This window comes from Schistocerca cancellata, chromosome 5 (assembly GCF_023864275.1).
Source record: "Schistocerca cancellata isolate TAMUIC-IGC-003103 chromosome 5, iqSchCanc2.1, whole genome shotgun sequence".
Taxonomy (NCBI): domain Eukaryota; kingdom Metazoa; phylum Arthropoda; class Insecta; order Orthoptera; family Acrididae; genus Schistocerca; species Schistocerca cancellata.
In genome coordinates, this window is record NC_064630.1 from 650649511 (window position 1) to 650666899 (window position 17389).

The following is a 17389-nucleotide window of genomic DNA, read 5'->3' on the forward strand; positions in this document are numbered from 1 at the left end:
TACAGAGTGATATTTCGCAGTTTACTGATGAGTCACTTGCAAAAAGTACACACCAATTACTGACAAAGATTTTTCTTCCACTTTTTTGTTTGACCAACTGTTTGATCAGTAATTTATGTTAAGGCATTTGTTTATAGGAATGACTTTTGGAAACTGCTGGTGTGTCTTTGTGTTATGTGTTGACAATACTGGTATGTGACAGATATGTAGAGAATGTTTCTAATTAAACTTTTGCTATTGAGCCAGTGTAGACAGAAAACTATTTACTATATGGGAACCCAACTTTATAGGAAGAGTTTTACTTAGACTGTGCACTGCAGGATTTGCGTTGTTGGTGGTGTTGGTGTCAGGATTTGCCAGTAACAGTATAGCGAAATAACGCTGAAACACAAGAATCAGTGTGCTTTACAGTTACAGACAGTCAACATGGCTCCGGACAAGGTGAGCAGAATTTACTTGTACAGCTGTTTTATCAAAAACAATAGCAGTAGTGCTGCTGTTCTTCATGAGTGTCAGTGCACTAGTTGGGGTAACCAGCTTTGCACAGGGAGTTGATATGAGATTGTGTGGTGATTGGAGTAAAAGAATAAACTTTAAGCATAATAGGTGAAAACTTTTTATTGATAACATGTTCTAACTGTTTACAATACTTGTTCAAGTATAAGACGTAAAAAATTATTCAAAACATATTATGACTGTTTATAATACTTGTTTATAAACATCATTTTTCATTGTGTTCTCTGGCGTGTATATGTACAAATTTTTCGAATTTCCTACATGAGAGCAAACTATGTACAGTTGACTGTGAGAGAAGTAGGAACCTTTGAGATTGATGGGGCAATATTCTAAAGTTTGCCCTTGCGTTTTGTCAATTGTAAAACTGTAGGCTAATTTGATTGGAAATTGCAGTCTTTTAAATTGGAATTGCAGTTCAGTGGTGTTCTGGGGATAAATAATGTGTGTTCTTTGTACTTTCCAGTCATAAGTTCGATTTCGATGATGATGTTCGATAGCTGTTGACGATCATCCGTGTTCCATTTCATAGTTTTGGTGAGTTGAGATTTCGGAGTAGTTTGATCGGAGATTCAGTTTTAAGTCGAAGGCAGTGTAATGGCATTCCTCGTATTTGCAGAGGGCTTAGAAATTCTGTGGAGAAGTTCATACAAACTTCAGCATTTACCGTCATGTCAATCGATTTGTATATTCTCTCTTCACCGGGAATTTTCTTTTGAAGTTGATATCGTCGACAATATTATTTTTAATTTCCAAAATTGCCCTTTAAAATAGCCTGTCGGACTGGTATAGTTGTGAATAAGTTTTGGATAAATTTGGCGAAGATTTCGTTTTCAGCAGTGGCTACGTTGCATTAAGTTTAATGATGCCGGTCGTCTGGTCAGTAGGATGTGTGCCTTCGCATATTTGTAAAAGTTGTTGAGCAAAATGTGCTGTTGTTTCGTCTTTCAATGGTTCAACTCTCATATTTTTTGTTAGTCGCAGTATTTGAATATGTGGCCAGAGATGTGATTTTTTTAAGCATGCACTGATCTCGTCTGTTGGCGCTGACTTGCCGATAACAGGAAGTCTTTGTCGGAAATCTCCTGAGAGTATGAGTAGAGCCCCTCCTATCACCGCAGAGTTTCCTCTCAAGTCTTTCAATGTTCTGTCCATGGCTTCGAGTGATTTTTTATGTGACATTGTGCATTCGTCCCACAAGATAATTTTAACTTGCTTCAGAAGTTCATCCTATCTTGAGATTTTACGTACCGGGAATTGTTCTTTGGCTACATTCAACGGTAGTTGTAGGGCTTCCTCCTTCCACGGACATGGCTGCAATGCCGGATGTTGCCAGTGCAAGTGCGATGTGTTGTTCAGCAACAGGTTTATTAGAAACGTTTTGCCGGTGCCGCCTGCTGAGTCCAAGTAAACAATTCCGCTAGTGTTGTCGATCCGGTCCATGATAACGTTGTAAATTATCTTTTGATTATCGTTGAGGAGTAATTTGTTGTGAGCAGTGTACTAAAGTAGTTCGTTGATGTTGTAGCGTCTTTCCTCTGTAACTTCGAAGTTTAGCACACTAATAGCATCTTTTTTTTGTGCTTGCATCCCAGGTTGACCTAAGGTCTAGTTGTTTATTGCTAAACATTTAGGTTGGTTCTTGGCGAATGAGTGTTTCATTGAACAGGTTGTCATTGAATTCCGCAGACAGTCCACGATGACCTTTATGGATTTGGTACAGTATGTCATCACTTATACTCTGTTTGAAGGAGTCCCATAGCTATTTTGGATTCGATGGGTTACATGTTGTTAGAATTACAGTGAGTAAGTCTCCCATTTGTTCAGCTGAGGCTGTGAGTGAGGCTTCCTGTAGTGTTAATTCCCAGTGGTTGTCGCAGTGGCATTCGGGAGGACGACGGTTCAATCCCGTGTCCGGCCATCCTGATTTAGGTTTTCCGTGATTTCCCTAAATCGTTCCAGGAAAATGCCGGGATGGTTCCGTCTAAAGGGCACGGGCGACTTCCTTTCCTAATCCGATGAGACCGATGACCTCGCTGTCAGGTCTCCTCCCCCAAAACAACCCACCCAACCCAGTGGTTGTCGTTTTCCATTAGTCCATAGCGTTGGTACGCATCTCTGTACGTCTGGCATAGGTAGCCGTCAATAATCTTGAGATCTGTGGAACTTGTTGGTCCCCGTATTTCGTGTACCAACGTTCGGAGATAGAAACATTCGGTGTTGTTCGGATGTACGTTGTATATTCGGCCTAGTGCGCCAGTTTTCGTGATTCCTGAATGATCTTCTACTGGAATTCCTTGTTTTCGTCATTGAAAGATTTTTCTTGTTGTGTTCCACCTATCATAGGTAGGGACGACGACTTGTAATATTTTCCCGAAAGGATCCGTTTGGCACAGTTTGTAAAAAATTTTTAATGATGTGTTCTGAGGTGGTTCGCTTGCAATTTTTCTGGTGGTGTCTTTTGTGGAGTAAACTCTCTGTCCATTCTCCAAATGTACTGCTGCATGTTGTACTGTTGGTTCGCGTTCGTGTAAGGGAAAACCGAAAATTCGCCACGCTGCTTCGTTACTGTTGATGTCTCTTCCCATTTGGTACATGAGGATCTCGTTTCTGTTTTGTTGTTCGCTATTCTTGACTATTTGAAATGCTGCCATGTCACACTGCTCAAATGGTTCAAATGGCTCTGAGCACTATGGGACTTAACAGCTGTGGTCATCAGTCCCCTAGAACTTAGAACTACTTAAACCTAACTAACCTAAGGACATCACACACATCCATGCCCGAGGCAGGCGACCGTAGCAGTCGCGCGGTTCCGGACTGCGCGCCTACAACCGCGAGACATGTCACACTGCCTTTGTTCACATACTTACAGACATATTCGACGAATTTCACTGAATTACAGTATTCTACGTTTGTGTGTGCTTGGAACATTTTGGAAAATAGCGCGTTATATGGTACTACCGACTGATTATTTACTTCCAGTTCGTCGCTGATTTGTGTTCGTACTTTTGCTGTGAACCACCGTTTTTGGGTGATCGTCTTCTGTATTTGGGAAGGCAATCAACTACGATTTGTGTGTCATCTAAGTATGGTTTTGGGTATTTCTACTTTTTCTTTTGTTTTTACATTTTCCATCGCTCATACGCTGCGAATTGGGGTTTAAAGGCTCGCATGATCCGTGAATAATGTTGTTCACTACTATGTCGTACAGTTCCGAATCTTCTTGTGGAGTGGGAAATTCAATTAGGATGATTCTGTCGATATCCGTGGGATGACTTTTCTAGTGTAACCATATGAGATTGTGCGAGTGAGGCAGTCCTCGTTTTTGCATTCCGATTGTATACCTCCAGCCTCTAACGGTTCCAAAGATATGGTATATTGTGATGACTTCAATAAATCTCAATTGTTTTTGTCGGAAAACTCGCCCTACCATGTCGTGTCAATGCACGGGTATATGTCCGTGTCTTAGTTCTCTGATTTCTGGCCATGACGACTTGCATGTGAATGTCATGAAGAGATCAGGTAGTCTATATTTTCTTATGTGGGTCATGGCATTTTGAGTGTATTCGCGCATGTGTCGCGGACTTCCTATGTATGATGAGGGTAAGATTACCATTGTTCCAATGTCGCCAGCGTTTCCGTCATTTATGATTGCGTCTCTTCCGTGCGTAGTTTCTTCTGTTTCAGTCTTATGTAAACCATCTGTTCCGCTTCTGTTTCTGCATAATACATACTAGGAATTGTTGAAATAAACGGCTAGTGTTGAGAATGTGATTATATGTTTGATTGTATCTGGATGGGGTAGCCGTGTGGTCTCAGGCGCCTTGCCACGGTTCGCTTGGCTTCTCCCATCGGAGGTTCGAGGCTTCCCTCTGGCATGGGTGTGTGTGTTATCCTTAGCGTAAGTTAGTTCAAGTTAGATTAAGCAGCAGTTTGGTCACAAAGGAACTGACAACAAACTTCCAATTTCCCGATCACCAAGCGGTAACCATAGAACTCCTTGGAAGTGACTTTTTTGCTTGTTTCTACGCCTGTTTCATGTTGCATATGTTTCACATTAAAATTATATCCGTCTTCTCCGTGCAGAAATGTTAATGGCTGTTGCAGGGCATGTGTCTCTGCAATGCAGTCCTCTTCTTTCTTATACAGTTATATCACTGCTTGTGTTTTCATTGTCCACAATTACGATGGCGACTTCTTTTATTTGTGGTGCATTGAATCGATGTTCGAGATGGTCTTTTGTCGGCTCGAATTATAACTTTATAGCCATCAGAAATCATGCAGTCTAGTGTTGTTTTGAATATGTGAATCAGGTGATTGTATTTGTGTAAGATCCTCTGTACATATTGGTCTACTTCTCGTCCGTCTTAATCCACTGATATTCGTGCTTTGTTGATAAATTTCTGTTTCTTCGTTTCCGATGAAATATACTAGCAGAAATTTATGCTCTTCCATTTTATGAAAGATTTGTCCTTGGATGGAAAAAAAAAAACATGATTGGTTTAGTAGCGTTGATCGAAGTGAGACCGAAAGAAGTCATTTGGAAGCAGGCGTTGTACCGTTTGTATATTTTGAAAAAAGTGTTTTGATTCTGGAGTTTCCTCTGTCACGTAATGTAAAAATTCCTACAGAGGTGCTTCCAGTGGCGATAATCGAATTTTTCCATTCATGCAACAGTGTGCTGGTGTTTCTCTACTGAATTTTTTCGCGTTGCAAAATTGGCAGATGTTAACCATTTTTCCGAGTAAGACAAGTTTGTGTTTGTTATATTCCTTCGCAGGGTCGTAGAGGAATGCTTCATTTGTTAGGTTGTACTGTTTACTCGTCCTCGTCCGCGCTTCTCGCACGTTGATGTTTTCATGGCTGGCTTGAGTTCGCAGTCTTTTATTATAAGATTGTGTCGCAGTTCTTGATTCTTCAATCCATTCATTTCTCTGGTTCTCACGGTGCTCATTGTCGTTCGTTGGGAACTTAAACGTGCTTTGCGCTCTTCGTCTCTCTCATTTTTTCGCTGTTCTCTTTGTTTTCGCCGTTTTGCTTCAGAACTGGCAAGATCTCCTTTTCTTTTACGTTTGGGCATTGTTTAAAATATAAGTCAAATAAATTTTTGTTAACAAATACAGTAAGTACACTTTACACAGTTTTCACATTTTATTTTCGATTTATATTCAGTCACTGTATCAAGCTGACTACTCACATTTCACTGTTTGTTTTTATTCACTCATTGCACTAATTTTTTGGTTCCTGTCGTTCGAAACCACGACGGTCTTGCTTTATATACCCCTACCAAGGTCAGCCCACTAGTGGCGAATTCAGGACCATCCAAAAAGGCTTCGAACTGTCCGCAATGTTCCAGAATATTACACAACATTCGAGAGTATTCTGGAATGTTCCACAATTATCTGCAATTTTTTGGGATGTTCCCAAACATTTTGGAATCTTTCCAAATGTTCCAGACTACTCCAGAACATCAACGATCATTGTGGAACATTCCTGAAAGTGCTGGAGTGTTTTGGAAGGCTATCGAATATCGAATGTTCTGGAATGTTTTCCCTGGGAGAGGCCGATGGCCAGTTGCGTCACAAATTATTGAAGAAGTTACTGTTCCCATGGCTGAGAATGCTGGACGCAGTGTGCTATCTTCAAGCAGGCACAAGCTGTATCACCACAGCTGAATATTTCATGGTCCATCATTCGAAAAGTGCTGCGAACAGTTGTGACATTACTCACCAACTTTTGCCTCGTGGTACAGACTTTCGAGTAGGCTCTGCTCTTATGTCTCTTGCAAGGGTTCAAGTTGACGATTGTGGCTTTGGAATATTTTGTGGAGTTAAGAAGCACACTTCATGCTCTCTGGGGCAGAGAACACTCACAGTTCTTTCCTGTGGCTTATTTCATTCCACGTAGCATCGGACATCCATTCCTTCCTTTGATGTGCCTTAAATCCTAGGATTTTTTCTCCCACATCTAAATAACAGTTCTTGATTTTTTGCCAGCACGTTTCAATTCCCTCTTCCATAAAGTTTTCTTCAGAGAGGACCTGGAATCTGTTTTGTAGTTCAAGGGCAAATGTTTCTTTGATCTGTTGGTCTTTTAATCTTGCCACCTCTATTTTCTTGCACCTATGATTGAGCTTGGTTCTATTTGCCACTATCTTCAGTCTGAATTCCGCCAAAACTAGGTGGTGGTCACTTCCAACGTCTGCCCCTCTTCTATTTCTGACATCTAACAGAGAGTATCGGAACTTGCGACTTATGACTATGTGGTCTATTTGATTTTCGGTAACGTGGTCTGGAGAAACCCATGTTATCTTATGGCAGTTACGATGTGGAAACAATGTGCCTCCAATGACTAGGTCATGTTGAGCGCATGTATCTATCAACAGTTCACTATTTACATTCCTGACCCCCATGCCATGCACGCCCATGATATGTTCAAGCCCTTCATTTTCTGAACCAACTTTTGCGTTCAAGTCACCCATTAAAATTTTTATGTCCCTAGAATTTATCTGTCTAAGAACTCCGTTAAGCTCTGTATAAAATGCATCTTTTAATTCTCCTTTAGCTATTTCAGTAGGTGCATAGCATTGAATTAAAGTGACATATCGCACATTTGTTTTAAAGCGTGCGGTTATTATCCGTTCTGAGACTGGTTTCCACTCCAGTAAGCTCTTCTTGCTGCTTTTAGATAGTAAGAGCCCTACACCATTCTTGTGCATCGCGTCCTCACCGGTCTGACCCGCATACAGCAACACTCCACCATTTTGTGTTTGGAATTCCCCAGATTCTGGCCACTTTACTTCATTTAGTCCCAATATGTCTAGTCGATAGTTCTCCATCTCTTTTTCAACTTGTCTTAGCCTTCCTGCCTCTCTCAACGTCCTTACATTCCAAAAACCGATACGGGTTTTCCTTTTCAGGCCAAAGGTCATATCCTTAAGATCCATCCGGCTGTTTCTCCTTTTAGTTTCTGTGATATGTGTTTTTTGGTGGTGCGGGTTATCAGCCCACAGCCCCCGAGTGTCCTGGTGGGGCTGCCACCTCTTGGCCTGGGCACCTGCCAAGGTTTTATTTCAGGGCCTTACCCCTTAGACAGCTTGTCTTCACCACGACTACAGAACGCTATCCATCCCTTCGCTGTGTCTGCTGCCACACAATCACAAGGAGGAAAAGCAAATGAAGGGAATGTATAGGATGGGACAGAACAGAATAGGATAGGACAGGACACTAGACGGAACGTTGTGAGACACACTTTGTCTGGATCCTCTATGGAGACCTGTCCGGCTTGGGAGGCCCTGCCGGTAGTTACACCACCGCCGGCATAGCCCTCCACTTCATTGGATCACACAAACCCCCTCGCCCACACGGACAGTGTTTCGTTAAGGCGGTGTCTCCTGAGGGGGGCACCGAAGTGGCGTCAAATAAAAATACTATCCCGAACAGGGACTCATGGCCAGTAAAGCCATAAGCATACTGAGATTGTTCCATAAGTAATGCGACCAATTTTTTTCTGACGCAACGGTACACCATAGCGTGTAGTACCCGGCGGGGCTAAGTGGAGGGGGGGGGGGGGTGTTAGCTTCAAAACGCTCTTTGTTTCATTCGGCTGCAAGCTGCCGGAGAGACAGGACGTGCGTTTCCGTCAACCCCATTTCAAGTTTATGTAACACGGCACAATGAATCATTCTATAGAGCAACGGTACGTCATCAAATTTTGCTTTAAACTTGGAAAGTCCGCCACCGAAACGTTTCCATTACTTCAGCATGCCTTTGGGACTGATTGCTTGTCCAAATCACAAGTTTTCCGATGGCACAAGTCGTTCATGGAGGGCCGAGATGAGATCACCGACGAACCTCGCAGTGGACGGCCATCAACCGCATGAGTTAATGAAAATATGACGCGATGCGCGATTGTTTGAACTCTGACTCTAATCATGTCAAAAACAACCGTTTTCCGCATTGTGACCGAAGTTTTGAACATGAGAAAGGTGTGTGCCAAACTCGTCCCAAAAGTGTTGACCGACGAACACAAACACATGCGAGTGCATCGGTGCCGAGATATGTTGAAAATGTGTGAAAGTGATCCTCATTTTTTAAACTCACTTATCACTGGTGACGAGTCGTGGATTTTTGAGTACGACCCTGAGACAAAAAGGCAGAGTTCAGAGTGGCACACCCCGTCGTCGCCCCGCCCCAAGGAGGCGCGCGTGAGCAAGTCCAGGATCAAAACCATGCTCATCGTCTTCTTTGACGTCAAAGGCATTGTCCACCACGAATTCGTACCTACCGGGACTACAGTGAACTCAGCTTTCTACACTCCTGGAAATGGAAAAAAGAACGCATTGAAACCGGTGTGTCAGACCCACCATACTTGCTCCGGACACTGCGAGAGGGCTGTACAAGCAATGATCACACGCACGGCACAGCAGACACACCAGGAACCGCGGTGTTGGCCGTCGAATGGCGCTAGCTGCGCAGCTTTTGTGCACCGCCGCCGTCAGTGTCAGCCAGTTTGCCGTGGCATACGGAGCTCCATCGCAGTCTTTAACACTGGTAGCATGCCGCGACAGCGTGGACGTGAACCGTATGTGCAGTTGACGGACTTTGAGCGAGGGCGTATAGTGGGCATGCGGGAGGCCGGGTGGACGTACCGCCGAATTGCTCAACACGTGGGGCGTGAGGTCTCCACAGTACATCGATGTTGTCGCCAGTGGTCGGCGGAAGGTGCACGTGCCCGTCGACCTGGGACCGGACTGCAGCGACGCACGGATGCACGCCAAGACCGTAGGATCCTACGCAGTGCCGTAGGGGACCGCACCGCCACTTCCCAGCAAATTAGGGACACTGTTGCTCCTGGGGTATCGGCGAGGACCATTCGCAACCGTCTCCATGAAGCTGGGCTACGGTCCCGCACACCGTTAGGCCGTCTTCCGCTCACGCCCCAACACCGTGCAGCCCGCCTCCAGTGGTGTCGCGACAGGCGTGAATGGAGGGACGAATGGAGACGTGTCGTCTTCAGCGATGAGAGTCGCTTCTGCCTTGGTGCCAATGATGGTCGTATGCGTGTTTGGCGCCGTGCAGGTGAGCGCCACAATCAGGACTGCATACGACCGAGGCACACAGGGCCAACACCCGGCATCATGGTGTGGGGAGCGATCTCCTACACTGGCCGTACACCACTGGTGATCGTCGAGGGGACACTGAATAGTGCACGGTACATCCAAACTGTCATCGAAACCATCGTTCTACCATTCCTAGACCGGCAAGGGAACTTGCTGTTCCAACAGGACAATGCACGTCCGCATGTATCCCGTGCCACCCAACGTGCTCTAGAAGGTGTAAGTCAACTACCCTGGCCAGCAAGATCTCCGGATCTGTCCCCCATTGAGCATGTTTGGGACTGGATGAAGCGTCATCTCACGCGGTCTGCACGTCCAGCACGAACGCTGGTCCAACTGAGGCGCCAGGTGGAAATGGCATGGCAAGCCGTTCCACAGGACTACATCCAGCATCTCTACGATCGTCTCCATGGGAGAATAGCAGCCTGCATTGCTGCGAAAGGTGGATATACACTGTACTAGTGCCGACATTGTGCATGCTCTGTTGCCTGTGTCTATGTGCCTGTGGTTCTGTCAGTGTGATCATGTGATGTATCTGACCCCAGGAATGTGTCAATAAAGTTTCCCCTTCCTGGGACAATGAATTCACGGTGTTCTTATTTCAATTTCCAGGAGTGTATTTGGAAGTGCTCAAAAGACTGAAAAGGAGGGTCTCGCGCTGCCGAAGCGACATCAAGAACACGTGGAAAGTTCACGACAACACGCCGAGTCACAGCGCCTTCATTTTCAACGACTTCCTGGCCAGGACCAAGACCCCATTGGTTCCCCAGCCTCTTACAGTCCTGACCTGGCTCCCGCTGACGTTTTTTGTTTCTTTGGTTGAAAGGAGTCATGAAAGGAAAACATTGGGACACGATTGAAAGCATCCAGGCGCATGTTACATCAGCTCTAAAGGACATGTCGGAAAAGGCATTCCAGGATGCCTTCCAGGCATGGAAACACCGCCTCCAGAAGTGTATCGACGCAAAAGGGTGCTATTTTGAAAATTTTTGATTGTTTGTACGAATATATTAAAAAACGATTTTTTATGAATTTGGTCGCATTACTTATGGAACGCACCTTGTATTTCATTTCATTTCATTTTACTGATACGTGAGTGCAATCACAGGTAACAGAAGACAAAGCTTATGCAATCCCCAGTGTGTTTAATCCAAACTTCCATAATAATATTATTAATGCGAAAGCAACTTTGTTAGTTACGTTTTTTCAAAGAAACCACCAAACCGATTTCGCTGTAGTTTGTTATGGAGATAGCTTGAACTCTGAGGAAAAACAGGATACTGTAGAATCAACACCTGAGAGAGTGAAGTAAGGAATGGAACATGTTTTCTTACGTCAGTGAACATAAACTATGCTGGCCTCTGTAGCCGAGCGGTTCTAGGCGCTTCAGTCCGGAACCGCGCTGCTGTTATGGTCGCAGGTTCGAATCCTGCCTCGGGCATGGATGTGTGTGATGTCTTTAGGTTAGTTAGGTCTAAGTAGTTCTAAGTCTAGGGGACTGATGACCCCCCCCCCCCCTCCTACCAAAAAAACTATGTTAAAATATTAACAAATTTATTGTGTAATATACGCGTTGTATAATGTATAGATGATCACTCCACTCCATATACAGCGCTCGGTTATGCTATACTTACTCGGACAAGCAGAAATGTCAGGGTAGCTGACATTGTTGCACATACAATAGCTTACTCGCTTACTATCAATCCACATAATAAAACAACTGATATGAGAGCGCAGCCACAGGTAAGAGCTAGGGTTATACAGTAAATGCAGAAGTGTGTTTGTCTCTTACGTTTCCACGACTAAACTGCTGAACAATGCATTTATAGCGGGAGCAGCTGGAGGGGTTGGGGAGGGGGGGGGGGGGGGAGGGGGGTCGCACATCACCAACTAAGTTACTCAAGCAAGCAGACACATTACACATGAGAGCAGCTGACATTACTGCACGACGTACAGCTTACTTTTTTTTAATCACCGTCACTCATTATTACAAAAATGTGAGTGCAAAGGTGGATGACAGCTAGTTTATTGTAAGATACTTTTCAAATAAAAACTGAAAAATCACTTCTATGCATGCCTTAGTCACAACTAAACTGTAGATACGACTGCAAAACACAAATAATTAGCTACTGCTTAGACAGGCCAAAAAATCTGTACCTCTAGAGACATAACTTTCCAAAATCTGTACCTCTAGAGACATAACTTTCCATAAAACAATGTTCCTTTTCTTCAGTTCATCTAGGGATCTCTCCACTAATATGTCAAATGAACGTACTGACATTCTCACGAAACAGAAAAATTTAACACTATATTTTCATCAATCATTGGACAATGCGTGAAATTTCCAGTTTATGTCTCGATCAGCAACGAAGAGATGTACCCAGAACATCTACTTTTTCTGCATTCTCTTTTAATTTCGACGTCGCAAACAAACAAGCACAGCTACTAGCTCCATATCGATACTGAGGAAAGACTGAAGTAATTCCTGTGGCGTTTATGCTGGCGTCTTGCAGCGGCAGACCGTTGCACTGTCATTAGATTGTCGAGAGATTTGCGACCCCGTGGGCTTTGCGACCCTGTGACGTGTTGTTTCCAGCCACTAATCTTTTAGCTGTGGGTTTTCCGTTCGCCAGTGAAAGACTCAAAAGGGGGAGGGGCGTCTCTGCCGACCGTTTTGCAATAAGAATATCCCTTCACATTTTATGGAGGTCTAGGATTGGTTGTGAGCTTATTGCATAGGCATGTTTAAATGTTTTATTTTTACCTTTTTAATTTATTTATGTTTACCTGTTTTTTCCTTTTGTAACATTAATTCAGCAAATGTTTAAAAATCTTAACTTATTTTATGAATTTAAATTTCTCGTTCAAGTTTTTGTAAGAATCTTATACATTTTAAACATCTTCTTAATTCCCCCGAATCATTATACATTCTTATAATACCTTTAACCTTTGATCAATATCTATGTATCTTTTACTTCTTTTTTAAGAGGCAGGCCAATGGAACCTTTTTTTCAATTTCAGATATAGCGTCTACTGCTCCCTCCTTCAGCCTATTTATCAGAAAGTATTCAGTAGAATGTCTTTGATTTGGTGATGAGTTCCCTGTGTCAACCATCGATAGAATTCATGGTCCTATGTCGCTAGTTAAAAAATTTCAGTTGTTATATTAGCATGTTCCAACCATTGATTGGCCATATAGTCTGCGAATTTTACGACCTTTTCTCCACTGATTATTTCCTCCATTATTACCATCTACGCTTCATAAATACTGTTCGGTGGAAGATGTGGGCACTGCAGCAAACATGTGCCACAGAACAGTCAGACCTGTCTCTATTCCTGTATTCCTCCGTTGTTCTTGTATTCTCTTCCGTAGACAGTGGTTCAAGTGAAAATTGCAAACGGAAAGGGATGAAACTCCTCTTTCACACTTTCACACAGGATTTTCTCTGCTGCTTCACAACCGAATGCTATGATTCCTTTGTCAGGAACAGACACGTCGTTAATTTAAAAAAAAAAGAAACTGTTAGCTTTTCAATTAACATAAAAGTTTTCTGAGTGTGGCACCACGTCATAATTTAAAAAAAAACTATACTGTAGAAAGTAACAATGGCCTCACAGCATCCCCAGAAATTTCTCCAGAGAGGAGGGGCATGGGGCAAGAATCATAAATAGCCAGTTTTGATATAAATGAACTGATCAATTTTGAGATGTGGCATACCATAATAACTAATTATTAAAGACTGCAGAATAAAATTCCCAGAGAACTGATGATTATCCATTCACTTCTATAAGTGAATGGGACTTCTGTAATGAATAAAAACTTGTGCTCCATATTCTGGAGGAGGAGGAGGGGGGGGGGGGGAGGGAGGGCACAAGTGCTCCATATTCCCCCACCCCCTTTGCGGACACCTTTGCTGAGGGATATTGTTGTTCGCCGCACGTCTGTAGTGGCGACCCTTAGGAAACTGCCAACAGTTTTCTTCGGATGCAGCCAGCGCATGTCCATTACCGAACCAGTAAATGAATACCCCGTGTAAACAAGTGCGGCATTCTTTTAAAATACTTGTCTGCCTGAAACTACAGTATCACTTGACGTAAACGTTGTAGTTATGACTGCTTGTGATACGCTGTAAACTTATCGCGCGCTCGTGGGACTGCAAACGAGAGGATGCAGCTTTATATGAATTTTATTATTTCAATTACCCAGACATACATTAGCTTATTTCAAGCTCGTACACCACACAAGATGAAGGATTCGAGAGTGACGAAGAAATTGTTTTAGGAGTATGACGTGACAGTTAAACTTTTTTTTTCTTTACCAAGTTTAATGGCCATTTCAAGAAAATAATTGTTACGCAGTAAATGAAACTCGTTCTTTAAAAAAGGAAAGCAGAGTAGTCTTGGATTTCACACAAGGTAACAAAACGTTAGTGACGGTAACAGAAAATACTCTCTGTCAACGCTGAGAATGGAGACGTCTCTTAGGCTATGATTAACATCGTAAGATATATTAAAACATTACATTAGCATTCATTGTTACTCGTTAACATATTCAGAGTTAAGTTACCTGACAGGAATCCTTCATGCCATCGGGGTACCCAGCACACATCATGTTATCTGTGATCATTGATTCTCTGTACTTCGTGTTTTTGCGGCATTCTTCATTGGTCATGACAGGAACTTCTACTTCCTGGAGGATACAAGAAGCTTTTCCGTCTTCCTGTAAGGTTCCCCATCCCGTTGCTACTGCTTTTGTTCCTTCATACAGCTTCTCTGTAAAACAATAAATTAGGTAATATGCTTTTAAATATGTAGAGCTTGGTCAGTAGTATTGTAACACGGCGAGAAATGCATGCTTGAATATAAATGCAGAAGGTAGCCAAGTCTGCAGGTTATACTGTTGTGTTTCATCACGAACGGTACATGTCCAATGTCCTCAAAACCTTGCAAGCGTCAATCATAGAACATTGTTATGGTTTGTTGTACGTGCTTTATATCGGAGCTGTGACTTCGAACTTGGGCAAGTCGTTGGTGCCCGTATGGTGGGCGCTTCCGTAACCAAGGTAGATGAATGTTTGGTGTTTCAAGGGCCACCATCTCGAAGACTTATACCACATACAGGGAAAGCGGAAAAAATCATCTGCTAATTCACAACACGGGCGATAATTTCTGTTGAGTGATTATGAGAGACGGTCATTGAAGAGTATTGTGGCGAAAAATAAAGAGGACGACAACTGCAAAAGTCACCACAGAACTGAATGTAGAGGACGAGAACTGCGAAAGTCACTACAGAACTGAATGTGCCACTCGCGAATCCTATCACCACCAAACCAACACGAAGGGACTATAGAAGCAGGGAATTTCATGGTGAGGTGGAATTCCAAAACCGTTCGTCAGGGATGCAGTTGCCCGTAACAAGAAAACGTGGTGCCAAAGTCATGAAACCTGGGGTATGGAGGAATGGAAGAAATAGTTTGGTCGAATGAATCTTGCTGCACACTGTTTCCAATTTCTGGCCGAGTGATGACTGGGCAGCCATATCGTGGTATTCCATTGGCTTCCGTAACGTTGCATTGCTGTCAAGGATTGTGTGACCATTTTGGTTGATCAGGTCCGTTACTTGGTACAGTGTTTGTTCTCCAGTGGCGGTAATGTGTTCCAGGGCACACAGTTAGCATCGTCCGGTACTGGTTTTGTGAGCACGAGGATGAACTGTCACATATACCCTGGACACCACAGTCAACAGATCTCAATATTATGGAGCTTTTGTTGTCTACTTTAAAGAGAAGTGTGCGATATAGCTATCTACCGTTGTCACTGTTACCTGAACTTGCCATTATTTTGCAGCAAGAATAGTATAGGATTTCCTTGAAAGCCTCGTTATTATTATTTATCCATTCCGAGACAACAGGAACTTGACTACCAACGCGTTTCCTTGACTGCATTGGCCATGTTAATGTGCTGTGTTTTTAGTGTTTCCGTATTTTTGTCCACACTCGGTATTATAGCTGTGTTGCTGTTTGCAAGAATAAGTTGATCTACAGCCCGAGGTCAGTATGAGAATTGTGGAAGATTATACAGGCTGATTCTTTTACAAACTTTCTGGGATGATGGAGAAAAGTAAATGAATCCATTTCAATTAAAGGTCCGAGTCGAAAGTTATAAGCGAAAATCGTTCTGATATCTCTGACAGTGGAATACATGCACCGGTACTGTTGTTAAGATTTTTGAGCAGGCAACTTTCAGAGATGGTAGCGTGGACTTTAAAATGCGCACCTTAAGAGCCACGAGCACGAGTTAATTTTCGATACTGCGAAACACATCTCTTCTAATGCAATCACTGTGGTTTTTAACTTTTTTGATTATATAATACGGACCAAAACAAAGAAGTCCGGTAAATGTGGGCTCTAAAACGCATAGCTTAAAAACTATGAGCTCTTGTTCAGTAGAAGAGATGTATTCCACAGTAGCGAAGATGAACAAGTGCTCAGTTTCAGTTTCTTAAGTGTTTCCAGTTGTGCTACTTATTTCTATAACTGTTATCCATCTTAATATTCTTATGTAACAGATAATCCGTTTTTTAAACTTACGGGACTTGGATTGTAAGCCATCACTGAAAATAATATCGTGCTGAGGCTTGGAAGTAATTTTTTCGTAATAATACAACACAGCACCAGTTAAGTTCTTTTTTTCTTTTTTCTTTTTTTTTCATTTACATCACGATGCGTTTGCAGGAATTTATTTCCAAGTGCATCTATTTACATTGGTATTGTATGTGATGTATGCGTGTGTGTTGTTCTGATTTTCTTGCTCTGCAGTCTGTGATGGTGATCATTTTACGAAACTACATTAAAGTACGAAGAGGAAATAATCTGTTCTTTCCGAAATGAACGGCAGTTCCTTGAGAGTTCGGGGTACTAAAGGTTATGTTCAAGTTTGAACCAGTATCGTTGTTCTCCATACAGCATTCTACAGAACGAATTTGTATTCAGTCTGTATAAAATCGTGATTGTTGTAAATATGAAGGCTTTCTGTCCAAAGCAAATTTTTCTAAACGAGTGCTCGTAATACTTTCTTTACTGATGTTATGTTGATGGTAAGCGAAGAACCCCTTTAAATTTGGATTAGAACGTGAGTGAACAAAACTGTCGATTTTGGTCAACATCATCTTTCCATAGTGAAAAAGGGTACAGTCTGGTATCGTGCGTCGAAAGTAGGAAACGAGCAAAGTTAACGCATTGGTTACAACATTGAAATCACATTCGGGAGGACGACTATTAAAATCCGTGTCCGGCTATCCAGATGTAGATTTTCCTAAATCGCTCTAGGTAAAAGTCGGTATGGTTACTACGGAAGGCCACGAAGGATATACGTTCTCAACCTTGACTCATTCAGAGCTTGTACTCTGTCCCTAATACTTCGATGTTGACAGGACGTTAAAATTTACTCTTCCTTTTTTCTGGGATACTGGAGCCGTTGAACTTGACTTGGTTTAAGAAAAGAGATAACAGCGATTTTGATGTCGACCAGTCATGCATTTCTGGTTATTGGGTCTTAGAATTTCAAAAGTTACAATAAGAGTCGAAGGAATGAGTCCTACAAGTTGGCAACTAAGACAAGCAGTGTGATGGAACTTACTGTTTCAAAATGTTTTTGCCAAGTTCCTTTACTTCCGTCTTAATCAACTTTGTTTGTGTCTTCTTTTTCTGAATTACTTCAGTACAAAGTATATGTTCGTAAACTTCGTTCATTATACGA

At 42.7% G+C, this 17389-nt stretch overlaps 1 protein-coding gene across 1 annotated transcript in view; it reads right to left on the reverse strand.

Moving 5' to 3' along the window:
• LOC126187891 (trypsin-7-like) overlaps window positions 1-17389 on the reverse strand; it is a 129588-nt gene that overhangs the window by 13792 nt on the left and 98407 nt on the right. The window contains exon 5 of the mRNA XM_049929239.1: window positions 14199-14404. Coding sequence (XP_049785196.1) covers window positions 14199-14404 — 206 coding nt within the window. The remainder of the gene's footprint in view (window positions 1-14198; window positions 14405-17389) is intronic.